Here is a 19,722-nt window from a genome sequence, read left to right on the forward strand (position 1 = left end):
AAACCTCCACCCACAGTGTGATTATGCCAAGAAAAGAAAGAATCCAATATTAAAAACGTGAATAACAATCTCCTGCTTAATGTGGCTGGTATTCTCTGCATAACGTACAAGACATTAGACAACTGCTGGCAGAAATCGTGATTAATTTTACGGTAGACTTAAGGTGGAATTGAATTATCGCGAAGGCGCAAAACAAGCAGGCGGATTGCAAAATTGTGTCATTTCCATCACGTTTTTACATGCTGAAATTTTCTGAGGTATCAGATGGCAAAAGGTTGCCATAAAGACCTGAAGATAAGGGGTTGAAACAGGGGTGTCAAATCCATTTTAGGTCAGTTTGCACATTAAATCTCATTAGATAACCCTCTTTTTGAATTTCCTCACAACTAACCCTATTAGGAGTTTGATAGAAATGCCATTTGTTTGGCATTTTGTCTGATATAAAAAGCACAGAATGAGTTACCTCTTATAGAGCTAAGCTCAACTAAAATATAAATGCACTTTTGTTTTTGCTCCCATTTTTCATGAGCTCAAAGATCTAAAACTTTTTCTGTGTTTCTTTTTCTCTCAAATAATCTAAATCTGTTTTGGTGAGAACTCCTCGTTTGCCTAGATAATCCATCCACCTCAGAAGTGGTCAAGATGCTAATTAGACAGCATGTTTATTGCACATGTGTGTCTTTGGCTGGACACCATAAAAGGCCACTGTAAAACACTGCTCACTGTGCAACTTCAGCCACGATTTGGTTGACTCCGGATCGACGTATGCAACAGCGTGTTCCAGTTACAGCCAATATCCAGCAACTTCGCATGGCCATTCAAGTGTAGAAAAAACATTCAACCATTTATGCAATTTGGAACACAGCCATGGCTCATGATGAAAGCTAAAGGTGACTATGATTTACAAGCAGAAATCTGTTATATCTCCAAAGCTTGTGAAAACAAAACAAATATAGGCTACGGTAATAGTTTTCATTTCTAGCATTTAAAAAATGGTATGTATGATTTATGCGCTATTCCTTTCTGCAGTGGGTTGAGTGTGTCAAAGTTGTAAAAGTAAACCATAAAAAACCCAATAGCCTACTTTAATAATAATAATAATAATAATAATATTAATTTATATGTAATTATTGGCAACAAATAAACAAAAGTAGTTTTCACATCATTATATGACTATATCTGATTTATATATATAAGATTAGTCTAAGTGTTAGATATTGAAAGATGTTTTATGTTTTAGATTAGAATATGAAATAGTCAATAACGTTTGCAGTAGAATAATGCACCTCTTTTAGAATGTAATTACGGACATTTTACATTATAACTTACGTAGTTCAAACGATAAATCTGCAACAGAGCACCTATGGTTTTGGGAAACACTTAACTACATCGTTCATTTTCCATACAGTGCATCGTACTGTGATAGTTTAGCTGCGAGTTACATCGTTATTTGGGAAAATACTTGCAAAAGGAGAGGTGTGAGGCAAATCTGTTGTTACCTGTTAAATATTTGTATATAAAAAATACTTAAATATAAAAATAACGTTTCTTTATGGTTTTGCAAACATTACAGAAAAACGTTATTGTAATATTCTTTTTTTTTTTCTTTAAACAGATGTCTTGCTGCATTTCAAACGAAAGTCACGGTTTATCCAAAAATAATAACGTTCCCATTTGTCACCCTCAAATGATTTATTGGTTTATTGTTGAATTAGACAGCATGATTAATGCACAGGTGTGCCTTAGGCTGGACTCAATAAAAGCCATTCTAAAGCCCTGCTCACAGTGTGAGATTTCAGCCACAATTTGGTCATCTGAGGCCCCGTTTACACTAGTGCGTTTTAGTTTGAAAACGCATAAGTTTTGCTACGGTTACGCCATCCGTCCACACTACGCCGGAGTTCTCGAGCGCCGAAAACGGAGCTTTTTGAAAACGCTGGAGAGGCCGTTTTCATTCTAAAACGCTGCTGCTCCGTCTCAGTGTGGATGGGGAAAGACGGAGACATCTGAAAACGGAGGCGGGGCTGCAAACGTTCGCCTATCTGATTGGGGCTTTTCCTCAATATTAAGTAGCCCACACACAGTTCAGTCTCGCATCCTCTTCTTGTAAGTTCAGACTTCGCAAGTTTGATCAAGGCTGCAGTCTCCCCCTTCTCAGTTTGATATGGAAAACATACCGAGGACACGCGTAAATCTTCAAAGGGAACAGTGTACTTTATAACTTCATTCACATCACCTTGGCTATGTTGTTTCACTTTCTCAACATTAAAATGTAAACATGATTTAAGGAACTGCCCCTTTTTTTAATATTAGCAACTTAACAGACAGCAGAAATGTTGAGGCGCCGTGCTGCATATATGAGCGTCATCTTCACTGTGTGGATATTTATAACAAAACGGAGCCTATAACAACTGCCTCCTTTCAATTTCAGTGTAAATACGAAACACACCCTCTCTTTTGATGAATATCAGTTTTAATAATCGACAATTATAAAAGTATAACATACAATAAGTTTATACATTGTAGGAAATAAAGACGAGCGATCAGTCAATGCACCTGGATTAATCATTGACTTATCTTTGCGCTTAACCAAAACATGTTACCCGTGAACAAGTAACTTAATAGATTCCAATGACCAAAGTCAGGGAATTGGCCTATGTCGTTAGATAAAGACAACAACATGAATGAAATATCACGTTTAGCAAATATAGTGAGATTAGATCCAGCGGGAGATGCTTGATGAGCAGTCCGACAAGCAGAGCTCTCATCTGGGTAGAAATGCTGGAGTGCTTGCCGAGAGTGTGTGTGTGGTCACGTGATGTGCGTTTTCAGCGTTTTGGTGTGGACGGAGAGCTGTTCAGAAACGCTGGGTAAAACGCGAGTGTGGACGCGGATCGTTTTCATTCTACAACACCGTTTTAAAACTAAAACGCACTAGTGTAAACGGGGCCTGAGACAAATTTGGGAAATCTTAAAGAATACTGGTTCACCCAAAAACGAAAACATTCTCATTTACTTCCTCTCAAGTGGTTGATTAGTTTGTTTAATTGAATCATCTCTCTGTAAGCATTTTTGCGAGCCGTGTGTTTGACACTCGTGCGCTAGAAAGACATAAGTAATTTTTCACTTTGATGGGATTAATGATTATGGGGGTCATTCAATTCTCCTGCCATGTTCCATGAAGATCTTTGTCGTCTGTGTGACAAGCCTTTATTGCAAATGGCAGACGCTCTGTAATTTGAGAGCCCATTTGCAGTGGCTTGTGTGTGTGTGTGCGCATCTCACATCTGAGTGATACGACACTATTTCCATCAATTCCCTTGGGTTTTCTTCTTTTTTTTTTTTTTAAGTCAGAGGAAGGTTAGTTACATATCTCATTGCTAAATATAAGACCATCATGCCAAATGCTCAGTAAAAACCTTGATGCTTCAGTAATTTACAGTTGAAGGCAAAATTATTCGCCCTCCTGTGAATTTTTTTTAAAAAATATTTCTCAAGTGATATGTAATGGAGCAAGGAAAATTTCACAGTATTTTATTGTATTTTTTTTCATATTATTGAATGTCATATTTGTTTTATTATGGCTAGAATAAAAACAGTTAAAAAATAATAACTTTTAAGGACAATATAATTAGCCCTCTTAAACAATACACAACTGGCAAAAGACTTGTTGTTGATCCCAGTTGTAAGAGCAACAAATAATAACGTGACTTTGAGTTGATCTTTTGGAAAAGTGGCAGAAAGTAAATTTTTCCGATGAATCATCTGTTTAGCTGCATCCCAATCATCACAAATACTGCAGAAGACCTACTGGAACCCGCATGGACCCAAGATTCTCACAGAAATCAGTCAAGTTTGGTAAAGGAAAAATCATGGTTTGGGGTTACGTTTAGTATGGGGGCGTGCGAGAGATCTGCAGAGTGGACGGCAACATCAACAGCCTGAGGTATCAAAGGAATTGTGCTGTCTATTACATTACAAACCACTGGGGAGGGCAAATTCTTCAGCAAGATAGCGCTCCTTCTCATACATCAGCCTCCACATCAAAATTCCTGCAAGCATAAAAGGTCAAGGTGCTCAAGGATTGGCCAGCCCAGTCACCAGACATGAACATAATTATTGAGCATGTCTGGGGTAAGATAAAGGAGGGGCCATTGAAGAAGTCAAAGAACTCTGGGAGTCCTGCAAGAACGCTTTCTTTGCCATTCCAGATGACTTTATTAATAATTTATTTGAGTCATTGCTGAGATGGATGCAGTCGTCCAGGCTAAAGGGAGTCAAACACAATATTAATTCAATCACTGCAGCATGACTTTATATTCTACACTGTACATCGTTTTTGTTAAGTGACAAGACTTTTGTCTAAGCAAAGTCAGACCTTACTGTCCTAATTAAAAAATTCAAAATCAAGGCTTGTTCATGCTTTATTTTGCTTAAATAAGCGAAATTTAGAGGCCTTTGCCTTTCATATAAGCCACTTCTGATACCAAATGATCAACTAGAAGTCAAGTTATTATTTGTTGTTTCTAAAACTTGGATAGTTGACAAGACTATTTTTCAGTCTACAGAACAAACCATTGTTATTCAATGACTTGCCTATTTAACCAAGCTAAATGTCTATTTAAACTTAAAAAAAATCTAGTAAAATATAATGTTCTGTCATCATGACAATGATAAAATAAATCAGTTATATAAAACAGTTATTAAAACTTATTTGGGAATAATAATAATAATAATAATAATAAATACAATTGAACAGGAAGGCTAAAAATTCTTACCTACTGTTTATTTATTTCATATGCTAATTATTTGCAGTTACTCAAGTTAGCTTATGAAGTCATTATTAATATCGTCCACATAAACTTTGAAGTGTTTGCTGTGGTACATCCATATTTATTCTTTTCCCCCCTCCCTTGAATATTATTCTAGTTTCAAACGTTCCCAGCAATGCCTCTACTCTGTGGATCTCATCATACCTAATATGGTAGAAACACTGAAAATTACAAATGCTGGAATTACTGAGAATGACTTCCTTACCAATAACATTACCATTCCAGATGTGGACCAAGAGGCATTCAATATGGCTTTGTGCTTCACGGGGAACTGCAAAGCACCACAATGTGTTGTGTATTTTCATTTAAAGCCGGAACACTGTGTACACAAAACGTTTCATGACAAATGTCACAAATATTTCTGCATAAAAACAACATGGGACAATAAGTGCAATTGGGTATCAAAACAATCAAGTCGGTTTTTAGTAGCATTATGTGTTCAAAGTTTTTTTTTGTTTTGTTTTATGGGGATTTTATTTACGAGGGCCTTTTTTGTTTTGATTAATTTTTCTATGTGAACTAAGCCAAACTAAAATATTAATCTGACGCCTTAAAAAGGTTTATAAAATGTCATCTCAAACGCAACATGAAAAATATGTGGAACTTAGATCAACCCTATAATTGTAGCGCCACTATTTTAATATTTGTCCTCTCATTTCCTTAATGTTCTCTGTGGATGTTAATAACGAGGTCTTATTTATTATTCATATGTTTATGATACACACGGGCAGGAAAAATTTCAAATAAAATAATGATAATAAATACATGCTTATTTAAAAATGACACTGGAAAATTAAAAGAAATAAAGAAAATATAAATCTGGAATAGTTTATGCAGACTTTCATAAAAAAACAACCTAACATAAAAAGGTATGTTAACTAATGGTACAATAAAATATAAAATACCATTTTTATATATATATAATTTTGGTGACATTATGTATGTTCATGTCTAAAAAAAATTAATTAATTAATAAAAATTAATAAATGCATGGTTGCACAGTAGGTAGCGATGTTTCCTTACAGCAAAAAGGTCGCCGGTTCAAGCCTCGGCTGGATCAGTTGGCATTTCTGTGTGGAGTTTACATGTTCACACTTCTAAACATAATAGTTTTAATAACTTGTTTCTGATAGTTGATTTATTTTATCTTTGCCATGATGACAGTAAAACTTTACTAGATATTTTTCAAGACACTACTAAATAGCTTAAAGTGACATTTAAAGGCTTCACTAAGTTAATTAGGTTAACTAGGCAGGTTAGGGTAATTAGGCAAGCTATTGTATAACTCTGGTTTGTTCTGTAGACTATAGAAACATTAGCTTGAAGGGGCTAATAATTTTGACCTTCAAATGGCTTTTAAAAAAATAAAAACTGCTTTTATTCCAGCCGAAATTAAACAAATAAGATTTTCCCCAGAAGAAAAAATATTATCAGACATACTGTGAAAATTTCCTTGTTCTGTTTATCATCTTTTAGGAAATATTTAAATAAGAAAAAAAATCAAAGGGTGGCTAATAGTTCTGACTTAAACTGTATATTAGCAATTTTACACAAACGACAGTGCGATATGACTGTATATAGGCACTGGTAGGAGGCGTAAATTGGCTCGAGGCCACAGGCTGAGTGCCTTAGTCTCTCACCAGTGACAATATGCAGCCAAATCGCACTGCTATTCATGTGGTATTGCGTTTAGACAACAGTTTGACGGCATTATCATGTATATAAAAAAGAAAATCACACACAGAGAGTCTCAAAAACCCTTTTGAAGAAAAAATACTTTCTTCCGCCATTCATTCACGTCTGCTACTGACGTCAGAAAAGCAGAAACTGTTGCTACTTTACCAACGTCACTTCAGAGCTATATTTCAATGATTCTCTAGAGTAATGTCTAAAGTGACAAAACAGGGCATTTTGCTGACATTTTAAAATTATAAGGCTGAACAGCATAAAATGCCATCAGTCTTGAGACATATCCCAGTATTTCTTTGTTGTAATCAGGATTTCACAGTTATTTATTTCGGAAAAAAGCCAGAGCAAATCAAACACTACCAGATTACTGTGGTATAAATACAGCACATGCGGGACGTCATACAAAAGAGAGAGATCGACTTAGAATGTCACTTACCTGTTCTGTAATGATTTGATCAGCTGTAGTTTGAAACATACGCTGAGAAAATGTGAAAAAAAAAGTATCCCCTAAGGCACAGGTGTCAAACTCAGTTCCAAAAGGGCCGCAGCTCTGCACAGTTTAGTTCCAACCCTAATTAAACACACCTGATCAAACTAATTGAGTCCTTCAGGCTTGTTTGAAACCTACATGTAAGTGTGTTGGAGCAGGGTTGGAACTAAACTGTGCAGGGCTTCGGCCCTCCAGGAATTGAGTTTGACACCCCTGCCCTAAGGACTTATTATGCAGTCTCTGTCGCCATCTAGTTGCAGAACGTCAACTGTCTTTGCTCTGCTCAGTATGACAGGCTGGACGCCAACGCGCTGAATGCTGAATATTTAAAATAGACACTCTCCTTATAAATAAACTGCACAGTTGCATTCTTGCCTAAAAAGCCTCTAAAGTACATTATGTTGTCCAACAGCTGCGATATTTGTCAAACTGTAGTCCTCTGCTTGCCACTCATGTGTGGGCGGAGTAATACACAGAGGTGAAGAGGCTGTACAAGTGCTAATGTTGCTTTAAAATCTCACAGCTATCAGCCAATCAGATTTGAGAGCCAGACATAAGAACTGTTTTGTGTGTGTGTGCGTGTGTGTGTGCGCGTGTGCGTGTGCGTGTGTCTGTATATGTGTTTATAGAGTTAAAGTCAGAATTATTAGCCCCCTAAATTTTTACCCATATATACATATATACATACATATATACATATATATATATATATATATATATATATATATATATATATATATATATATATATATATATATATATATATATATTCATAATAACACTAATATTAATATATCTAATAGGGAAAAAACTTAATAATTAAATATTTAAAATAAATATTTTTTTCTATTTTATATATTTAAAATATATTTAAAGGGAATCATTAAGAGATCATTATGTGCTGTTTTTTTACATTGTGACACTATGCCATCTAATTTCTTTAACATAATGTTGCCCTTTTTATTTGTGACATCTTTGTTTGAATATTTATTTGGTTTCAAATGTGAATATCACTACGTTTTTTAAAAAAATTATAACAATAACCAACAATAACCTCAACAGTATACCAATCATGTCTCTGTAAGATAGACAGGTCACAAACCAAAATACTATTACTCTATTTATAACACCAATTTTAGCAATAAGATTTGTGTTTTTTTTTTTTTACATTAAGGAAGCAGATGTGTGTGAAAATGTCACAGTGTAAGAAAAATCTCCACTCTCTTGTTTGCTTTGGGGCTGAAATACGACCTCCACCCCGAGATTCACTCATCTCACTGTAATCTCCAGCCCGCATCGCTGTGGCGTTTTTATGGATGTACAAATTCTTGTGTGTTCAACAGGCTGACTTCACAGAGAAGCTGCGAGTTCACGAGGAGACCTACATCTCGAGGTTAGAGCGACTTCAAAAAGCCTCTTCCAAATAGCACTGATGAGACGCCAAGAGGATTTTTCCCACCGGTGTTTATTCATTCATTCAGAACGGGTCCGGAAATAAAACGAAACACACGATTTAAACAGCCAAATCGCCCTTCGTTTGCTGAAAATTTATCACCCATGTTAAGCAAAACTGATTTATTAGTTTGTAAGATGATGATAACAACCAGAATTAATGACTTTCGGGTGACGTTGATTTATTTAGCAAGATGATGAGTATGAAACGCAGGGTCATGTTTCTATTTTCTAATTGAAGAGTTTATGGATTGGCTTTTATGTTTATTTTGTGCTGTTTTTTGAAGATATTTACATTAAAAATAATAATAATTAGTATTTTTGGTTCTGTTTTGATATTGGGCATGCGAATGTTTGCTTGACGATCAATAAATTACCAATATTTGTTTTAATTGATACATCTTGGATAAAACTTGTCAAATTAAATAGACAAACAGGCAAAATAAATAATAAAATAACATTATATAACAATAAAATATTATATTTTTATGGAATTTTTTGGTCACATTATGTATGTTCATGTCCATAAAAAACTGAAAAAGGTAAATAATAATTAATAATAATAATAATAATAATAATAATTCAACAAATAGGGACAAGAAGTATAAAACTCTTATAATATGAATCATTAAATATTATATAATATAATATAATATATAATAATAAAATATATATATATAACTGAATAATTTATTATATATAATTATATAGTTATATATAATTAAATATTATATAATATAATATAGAGCCTCGACTCGTGTGGAGTTTGCATGTTCTCCCTGCCTTCGCGTGGGTTTCCTCCGGGTGCTCCGGTTTCCCCCACAGTCCAAAGACATGTGGTACAGGTGAATTGGGTAGGCTAAATTGTCCGTAGTGTATGAGTGTGTGTGTGGATGTTTCCCAGAGATGGGTTGCGGCTGGAAGGGCATCCGCTGCATAAAAACTTGCTGGATAAAATGGCAGTTCATTCTGCTGTGGCGACCCCGAATTAATAAAGGGACTGAGCCGACAAGAAAATGAATGAATGAATAATATAATATATAATGTAATATATATATATATATATATATATATATATATATATATATATATATATATATATATAAATTCAATTACAAGTATACATTTTAAATATAAATCTAGTAAACTTTGATTTTTACCTGTGGAGGCGGGGTTTAGCCAAACTGTTACATCATAAAGTGCCGGATTCCACAACTTGTCGTTTTGGCTTCAATATTAGCTGAATATTTTTGGTTTCTGAAAATAAACTGTGTATTGGTGGGTGGTGTTAAATATCATTGGGCAGAATTTAACAGGAAGTGATGTACTAAAAGTGTTGATTTTTACCCGTGGAGGCGGGGTTTAGGCAAACTGTTACATCATAAAGTACCGCATTCCACAACCTGTCGTTTTGGCTTCAATATTAGCTGAACATTTGTGAGTTCTGAAACGTAATAGATGTTATTTTAAAATCAAGATCAATGTTGATTTTTCAGTTCATGACTCTATAAGTTATTTGGATAGCAATTCATTAGCTGTAGAAAGTAGCCTAGTGCTACAGCAATGCAGCATAACCTAAATAGCTGTGTTGCCATTTAAAGTGATGTATTATTAAAGCTGAATAGTGACTTTTCCGCTGCGTTTGAGAAGCCCACATGCATCTATAAATATACCCGCAGCGCTGAAAGAATGCTGATCATTTTTTGTGTGTGTGTAAACCCTCTGCTCTTATTTTCTATTTTCACAGTGCAATTATTTCACATACATAACGACATCAGAGATTATTATTTCTATCACATAGATGAATTATTAATTGAGTTGATGTCATTTTTGTTATTAAATGCCTCAAACTCTCATTTAATTCTTAAACAGATTGTGATTGATGGGGGAAAAACAGGTCTATTTAATCAGCGCAATATCAAATTACAGTAATATTCCTGCATGTCTCAGTGTTTTTTTACGGCCTGTTGATTTAGCTCTTCATTAGCCTTTCCGCCCCCGTGTTGACATGCGAGTTCGCTGCGTTCACAGGATGCCTTGAGAACATGTTTCGACAGTTTAAGGTGCTGTTCTGGAGCCGCTCTTTTTTTTTTTTTTTCCACAAACTGATTGATTGTCCTTCCTCAGCCAAAATCTGGATGACCTTTCAGCTCTTATAGACAGCAGCAGTCCCTCTACTGGCCAATGGAGCACATTAAAAAGAGCACTTCCTACTTTCTGGAGAAGCATGTATTGGCTTTAAAGAGCCTATAGTGGCTTCTTAGTTCAGGTTCATATGTCCAGTATGCTTGTGTAATTTCAGAGATTTTGCCAGATATATTTATTTTTATTTATTTATTTTTAAATGACGCCTCTTATTTATTTGATGAAAATGAAGAAAAAAATGTATAATAAGGTAAATGAGTATTGCGAAGTTGCTTTGGATAAAAATGTTTGATAAATGCACCCACTGTTTGTTTCAACTATGTCAAAATAGAACAAATAATTATTATTTAAACTTTCAATTGATTAATGGCTTTACAGTGATTATTGAATGAAGATTTATTTTTTTTAATATTTATTTTTCATTTAAGTTTGATTTATTTTTTTATAAATTGGTTTATATTATATTTATTATTTTAATTTATATTTAATTTATATTTTATGTTATTTATTTTTGAAATAAATTATTATTTTTCATTTTAGCCTAGTTTGATTTTTATTTTATTTTATATTTTTTATTATTTTCATATTATTCATATTTATTAATTTTATGTATTTAAATATTATTTTTCATTTTACTTTTATTTATTTTTTATAAATTATATATTTATAAATATTTCTATTTATTATTTTATTTCTATTTTATTCATTTATTTTTAAATAAATTATTATTTTTCATTTCATTTAATTTTTCATATTTTTTATTTATATTTATTATTTTATTGTATGTTATTTGTTTGTTTTTAGTTATTATTTTTCATTTGACTGATTTGTTTTTTTATAAATTTGTTTTTATTTATTTTACATTTATTATTTTTATTTCTATTTTATTTTCATTTTATGTTATTTATTTGAAATAAATTATGTTAATTTTCATTTTAGTTTGATTTATTTTTTGATATTTTAAATTTTTTTAGTTTGATTTTATTTAATTTTTTTTAAATTATTATCTTTCATCCATTCAGCCATCATTTGTACTAATCAATTATTATTATTATTATTATTATTATTATTATAGGTATTATTGTTATCATTACTTGTAGTAGTCGTAGTACTGTTTTAATATTCATTCATTCATTTATTTTCTTGTCGGCTTAGTCCCTTTATTAATCCGGGTACGCCACAGCGGAATGAACCACCAACTTATCCAGCAAGTTTTTACGCTGCAGATGCCCTTCCAGTCATAACCCATCTCTGGGAAACATCCACACACATTCACACACACACTCATACACTACGGACAATTTAGCCTACCCAATTCACCTGTACCGCATGTCTTTGGACTGTGGGGGAAACCCAGAGCACCCGGAGGAAACCCACACGAACACAGGGAGAACATGCAAACTCCACACAGAAACGCCAACCAGAATCCCACATATACCAACATTTTCCCTTTTATAATGTCAGAATTCTATTATATATATGTAATAAGAAAATTTTGATCAGACATACTTATTATTATTTACAGTCATTGCTATTATTAATAATAACTAAATCTACACATAAACCAAATAGTGCCTTTCAATTTGATGTATAATGATTAATATAATAAAATAAAAACAATACTAAATAAAATGCTCATCATTATTACTAGTGGCTGAAGACCATGTTAATTATGGAATAATGTTCAAACATGAGGTTCTCCAGTTATTAATGAGCCATTTCAGGACTTTTCTAATGAGACGTGCGTGAAGGCCCTCCTTGGTCCCTTTAATCTCGTTGGATGATTTTAATTAGCGGATGATGTCACTTTAAGTAAGAATAAATGCTTCAAACATACATCTTTGTTTCTTTTTTTAAAAGCGCTCTTTGTCCTCAGCGGATGCCAGCAACAATCGTGTTTTCATTTGCAGTCTATGCGAGATCTAAAACCATTAAAACCGTTCGTTTGCCTAAATCAAGCTAATTAGAAACGAGGATACAGTTGCAGCCAAACTATTGTGTATGTGTGTGTGTGTGTGTTTGCAGAGTGATTAAAAACATTCCTGAACATTTGATGACGTGATGATTTATAGCTTTAATCATCCCCAAAATAGCTGGAAGGAGCCTGGCAGCAGATTTCTTTCCGTGGTACTTATTTCACAACAAGCCCGCTTTCCTGTTGACACTTTTTAAAGGAGCCCATTATGCTTTGCTTTTTATGAAGTTAAAGTCCCCTTGAAATAAAAATGAATGTTTATTGGGGTGTTAATACCAATGTTAGTTGTAAGGTTATTAGGAATATACAGTTGAAGTCAATGTTGAAGTTCAAATGTTTATAATATACAGCTAAAATATAAAGAGTCATTATTTACATGTAACTGAGCATACTATACATAAGTGGAGGACAATATTAGGGGCAGATGGCCTTCCAGTTGTTTATCTTGTTTTGCTCACTGTTAAATTTGTCGTGGTGTGGCCTTACCAAAACACTGTTACAGGCTGATCTCATTGGTAGTGTTATTAATTGAGATCAAATGCTTTTCTGAACAGTCTGTCTGCACATGGCTGCATAGCTGCGGTGCCCCTGAAACCTAATCGGCCCATTTTTCCAACACTCAGATGGGACACTGCCAGAAGGACAAGCTCAGGTTTGACAGTACAAGGCTTTGTAAAAAAAAAAAAAAAGATGAATTGGCTCTGCTAAAAAAAGACGAAGGAACTGTTTTTACTATTTTTAATAAAACTTAAATTCAATAAAATAAACAAAATGTAAAGAAAAGAAACCATGAAATGTGTTATTTTTATCAAATGTATGAATGAAGGGGCAATTTTCACATAGAAATTATTTCACAAACCTTTGAAAAGAATTATCAAGTAACATTTTAAACATGAAACATAAATTCAATAAAATAAAATAACTTAATTTAAATTAATTTTCATTCATTCATTTTCTTTTCGGCTTAGTCCCTTTATTAAACTGGGGTCACCACAGTGGAATAAACCATTTTACGCAGCCGATGCCCTTCCAGCTGCAACCCATCACTGGGGGAAAAAATTAAATTATTAATTAAATTAAATTAAATTAAATTATTGAATTAAATTCAATTCAATTATATTAAATATAAATTGCATTATTTTTGTTAAATGTACTCCAGTCCTTGCTTTATTGACAACTTTTGGGGATGTAACAATTGTGTCCAAATAAAACAGTAAGAAAATAATATCTTGAAAATAAATTAAATATTATATATAATTATATATACTGTATTATATCTTTTTAAAATTGTAATATATATTTTTATATATATATATATATATATATATATATATATATATATATATATATATATATATATATATGTGTTTTGTGTGTGTGTGTTTGTATATATATATTTATTTATTTATTTATTTTTATAATGAGTAAGTCGATTAGAACCCTTTTCCCTATTAAAATTAATGAAAATTTCTTTTTTTCCTATAAAAAATTTAATTGTTTTGAAATTATAATTGTTCCAAAATAGTCAAAATGTAAAAAAAACTACATATTTTTTAAACAAAAAAATGTCAAAGCAACATAAATATTACAATCATAATATACAAACTTTTTTTTTGCATAATCAATCAAGCTATAATCAATAATCAATCTAATCAATCTTTTATGCTTTAATGGGATCTCAATAAGCCTACATAAACACATTTATTGATCCATTTACACTGATAAACTTTAGAGATGTGTGGAATAATATATAGCGGGCAGTGTGGTGGCGCAGTGGGTAGCGCTGTCGCCTCACAGCATGAATGTCGCTGGTTCGAGCCTCGGCTGGGTCAATTGGGTGATATATGTGTGTGAATAAGAGTTTATAGGTGTTTCCCAGTGATGGGTTGCAGTTGGAAGGGCATGCACTGTGTAAAACAAACTAAAATACATTCCACTGTGGCTATCCCTGATTAATAAAGCGACTAAGCTGAAAAGAAAATGAATAAATGTGTGTATGTCTATATATATATATATATATATACACACACAGACACACATTAAGTGTATTTTGAGGATCTCAGAGCACTTGCATAGCTTATTAACCTTAATAAATACGTTCTTTTATTATTTTATTTATTTATTTTTATTTTTTTATTATTAAAATTTACTTTTTTCTTCTTCTTTCCTCATCAAACTGCACCCAAATGCTCTATACCAGCTTTTTTTCTGATAAACAGATGGAAAGTCACCATTAATATGCAGTTTATAGCAATGCAGTAAATTTAGCAATTCGTGGACCCAAAATGTCAGCCATGGCGCCCCAATATTCCTAATACACACTCTTTATAACATTCATTTTCTGTCTCTTCCTCAAAACACTCCTTTTTTATCTTAATATGGTAATTTAATGTTACAGTACTACACCATGGTATCACAATAAAGGTTGTTCCTCGCCTTTTTCAGCAACCCTTGAGTTGCTTCGCTTCAATTTATCTGTTTACTCTGCACACACTGTCTGTCAATCCCTTTCTACAGTTTTGCAGATGCACAGTTAGGTAAAAAAATGGAACAGTCCAACGGTGGTGATGGGGGGTGCCCACACTTCCTCATTGCGACACTTGTTATCAAAGCTTTCTAATGTCGTTTCAGCAAATTGGCAGTAAAGTTCAAATAAGTTACTATGATATATTTCAGGGCCTATGACAAGTCTATCACCTATCTTTGCCTAATAGTTAAATCTTTGCCTGAAATGTGAATAAACTGATTACAGGTGTGACATGATGCTAAGTAAATAATGGCAGAGCTGTTATTTTTAGCTGAACGAATCCTTTCACCCAGACTCTTGCTAAAAGGAAGCATCTAACAAGTATTTTTTTTCCCCTTTTGACGATTTCAATTATCTGCCAATCTTAATATAACACAGCCCTGAGAACTAAATCAGTTTTTTTCCCTTTGCCACAGAAATTATATGAGATGTGAAAAAAAAAGCCAAGCTGTGTGTTGAAGGCGGCTGTCATTATCCTTTCCTGCTCGACTGTCAGAGCCTGGCAGTTTTGGCATAAAACTCTTCAGGCGGTGTAATATACGTAGCAATTTTGCTGCATTACCGAGCAAAGAGACAAAGTAAAACATTTTTACAAGTTAAAAGGATAAATTAGGATGGAAATGATTTAAGAGCCAACATTTGGGCTCCGTCCTGCAACCAGATGTTGGATTTTTTTTTCTTCCCTCTCCAGTGGAGAAAGTTCCTCTAGAATGCTTGACTGGTAGCCTCTTGGCTTTCCGCACATTCCTAAATTGCCATGTAATTAAAGACCTTGTTTTCATTGCAAAATAGTGCGGCGCGTTCAATTCAGTGCGGTTACAGTCGTGTTACAGAACACAAAAATAATGTTTGCATTGTTTAAGGAAACTAGACACAATTGCTGCTCTGCGCCGGTATTAAATGTGGCCGATGACTTTGCTGTGCTGTAAAATTATTTGTATATACAGTAGGTGAATACAGATCATTTAAATATCAAAAGAAAATACTTAATAGTTATTTACATACTTCCTCAGTTGATTAATTACATTATAAATGGCAAAAATAAACAGGTTTTCAAAATTTTTTATTTTTAAATATGCAAATTAAACATTATTTAAATAAATATTCGTTAATTTGCATATATTTGACACATTAGAGTCAAAGGTTTACAGAGAGTGTTTGGGGAATCTCTTTTTATCGTTCTATAATTCAGACAATACTGTAAACAACAACAACAAAAAAGATTTATTTATTTTGTAGAATGCAATGTTGCATATAATCAGGCTATTTGTGTATGAACAAACCCCTCTGTAAAAGAACAAAAAACTTCACAATATAGATGTGAATAAAGCTATTATGTCTGGGGTTATTATTTTGGATTTTGCAAGCAAAAAAATCTACTACTTAAGCAATTATGCTGCCTCTTGGCTCTCTGTTTTACCGATTGGGGTGTCCAAACTTGGTCCTGAAGGGCTGGTGTCCTGCAGATTTTAGCTCCAACTTGCTTCAACACACCTGCAAAGATGTTTCTAGAAAGCCTAGTAAGAGCTTGATTAGCCAGCCCAGGTGTGGCTGATTGGGTTTGGAACTAAACTTTGCAGGACACCGGCCCTCCAGGACTGAGTTTGGACATGCCTGATCTAAGCGGAAAGTCTAAAGCGCATGGCGCAAAAGCGTTAAGTTTGTGTCTGAATCCACTTTTGCTAATTTAAGCAATTTGTCAGACACCATTGTTTCCTCGTTCCTGAGTAAATTCTGCAAATGTACAATCAGAACATAAAGCAGACTCTTGCGTGACTTACGGGGGCATGCCCTCATCATTTGCATGTACTTTAGGTTAGCAGTCATCAGGAGGAGATCACTAAAACACAAACTGAAATGTTGCTCTGGGATCATTAATATGCACGTCTCTGTGTTTGATAAGGCACAACATTTACTAATGAGAAGACAACGATCTTTTTTCTCCCCTTAGTTATCTTTAACAAACCCCTGATAAATAAGGGACTAGGGCGAAGGAAAATGAATGAATGTATGTGGGACCTTTATTTTAAAAATGGAAGATGCAGATTGTTTACTATGCATTGCCTGAGGAACGACTGCATGAGAGACATGTTCAAACTTGCGTCAGTGTTATAAAATGTAGGATATACAGATTATTTATTTATTCAGTGCCACCCCAAAGAGGAATAAGGTATGTTTATCTGGTTTATCTATAAGGTAAGTGTATCTTTTGTCAATTTATTGTGTTTTTTTTTGTGTGTGTGTGAATTTAATGCGTATAATGCGTATAGGCAGGGCCAGCGCGTCCATAGAGGCTACCTAGGCGGCTCCCTAGGGCAGCAGAATAGAGGAGGCGGCGTCCCCAACACTACCCTCACTCCTCCGCGCCATCAGTTATATCCGCATCTAGGGCAGCAGAATACTACCGACACTACCCTCACCACCCACGCCCTCAGTTATATCCGCGTCTAGGGCGGCATCCGCGACACTACCCTCACCACCCGCGCCCTCTTATATCCGCGTCTAGGACGGCAGAATAGAGAGGGCGGCGTCCGCGTCATTACCCTTACCACTCGCGCCCTCTTATATCCGCGTCTAGGACGGCAGAATAGAGAGGGCGGCGTCCGCGACACTACCCTCACCACCCGCACCCTCAGTTATATCCGCGTCTAGGGCGGCGTCCACGACACTACCCTCACCACCCGCGCCCTCTTATATCCGCGTCTAGGGCGGCAGAATAGAGAGGACGGCGTCCGCGACACTACCCTCACCACCCGCGCCCTCTTATATCCACGTCTAGGGCGACAGAATAGAGAGGGCGGCGTCCGCGCACTACCCTACCCACCCGCGCCCTCAGTTATATCCGGGTCTAGGGCGGCAGAATAGAGAGGACGGCGTCCGCGACACTATCCTCACCACCCGCGCCCTCTTATATCCACGTCTAGGACGGCAGAATAGAGAGGGCGGCGTCCGCGCACTACCCTACCCACCCGTGCCCTCAGTTATATCCGCGTCTAGGGCGGCGTCCACGACACTACCCTCACCACCCGCGCCCTCAGTTATATCCGCGTCTAGGGCGACAGAATAGAGAGGGCGGCGTCCGCGCACTACCCTACCCACCCGCGCCCTCAGTTATATCTGCATCTAGGGCGGCAGATTACCCCCACCTGCACCGACCCCTCCACCCCCGCTTTCACCTTAGGGTTGAGGGCAGCGTGACCGTCCTTTTCCTAGAGCGGCAGTAGCCCTGCGTATGGGTATGCGTCATAGACTGTAAAAGATATAGATGTAGTATCCGTGACGACACTCTTAGTTTTCTGAAGAATGAAAAAGACGCTACAAGTAGGCGTGACAAACCATTGCCATTTTGTTCGCACGTCATCGCACCTACTGAGGGATACCAAACAAGGGCAATAAGGCGGAGCATGAGCGGAGCTACAGACGCCTGCTAGGATTTTGCATAGACAGACTTTTCTAAGGGAGTAATGGTTAATCCTTCTTTATCTGTGACTCGTTTGTGTTCTGACCATATGTGCTTGCTTGTGTACTATATCAATACAGTGTTTAGTCTTTTAAAAATACTGTTGTAACACATTGAGCCACTAAGCATTGTTTTTATGACATTTTTCCACAGGAGAAAAACGCAAATTACTTTCAAACACTTCAAATATAGTCTGTATTAGTAAATGCAAGGTTATTTATGAAATCCAGGCATAACATTGTATGACTACGTTTTAGATGACTGTTCTAGAGGTTACAGTTAATCAATCTGTCAGATTCTGGAGTGCATTACAGGTCTAAATATAAATATAAGTGATCTTAAATAAAACAAATACATGTATCGAGATGGTATATAACTATATATTTTCCCTCACCTGGGAAATAGATGCCAAGTGAATGGTTTGTGAGCCCAATTGAGTGCACACAGCTTGCCATATCATCTGATATTCCACAAAGCAATTAACTGTGTAAAGCCACATAAAAAAAATAAAAAATACAATGTATATGCTAAGTTCAGCGGCTAATCACCCGGAATCAGCTGAGGTGATGTGACTGCGACCACCGAGAACTAGCTGTCACTCAAGTGGCCACGCCCTTAATTATGCAGACTTAATATAAATGAAGTTCTGAAAAAAAATTCACCCCCCTCACGGTTGTCATGAAGGGTAATATTAGCTATATAAACCCAAATCGTTCTTTGTACCAGGCTGTAAACATCTTTTTTCTGCTGTAAAGTTGGCCATTTTAACATTGGGGTCAATAGAAATCTGCTCTACAATGGAGCCAGGGCTAGCAGAATTTCGATGAATTGCAGCTTCAGTTACTTCTGTATTTGCTTCACGAGGGAGAGCGGGAGGTTGCCGCTTGGTATGCGTTTATAAAAGGCGGTTAGAATGCGAGGCACACAGGGCACATAAACAATGCAGAAAACATATTTTTTAAAAATTATTAATAAAAAAAAAACTTGTTCTGTCAAGACCTAAAAGTGTATTTACATTACACTAAAATCCCACAAAAAGCCTGAAATCACAAAACTGACAGGTGCATGACTAAACAGTGTTTTTTTTGCCTGCAGTGAACGGGTTTAATGCTTTGCCTAGATTGTTTAGCCCATGCAAATGTTTAAGAGCGC

The 19,722-nt window shown here is 35.2% G+C and overlaps 1 protein-coding gene across 3 annotated transcripts in view; it reads left to right on the forward strand.

Moving 5' to 3' along the window:
- The window catches only part of cabcoco1 (ciliary associated calcium binding coiled-coil 1), a 33,300-nt gene extending 24,519 nt beyond the window's left edge, over window positions 1–8,781 (forward strand). For 2 of the 3 annotated variants that reach the window (XM_068224470.2, XM_009300677.5), the window contains exon 8: window positions 8,355–8,781. In XM_068224470.2, the coding sequence (XP_068080571.2) occupies window positions 8,355–8,438 (84 nt within the window). In that variant the 3' untranslated portion in view covers window positions 8,439–8,781. The remainder of the gene's footprint in view (window positions 1–8,354) is intronic. The other variant, NM_001177463.1, reaches the window with a different exon arrangement.
- Window positions 8,782–19,722: the final 10,941 nt, after the last annotated feature.

This window comes from Danio rerio, chromosome 12, assembly GCF_049306965.1.
Source record: "Danio rerio strain Tuebingen ecotype United States chromosome 12, GRCz12tu, whole genome shotgun sequence".
In the NCBI taxonomy this organism is placed as follows: Eukaryota; Metazoa; Chordata; class Actinopteri; order Cypriniformes; family Danionidae; genus Danio; species Danio rerio.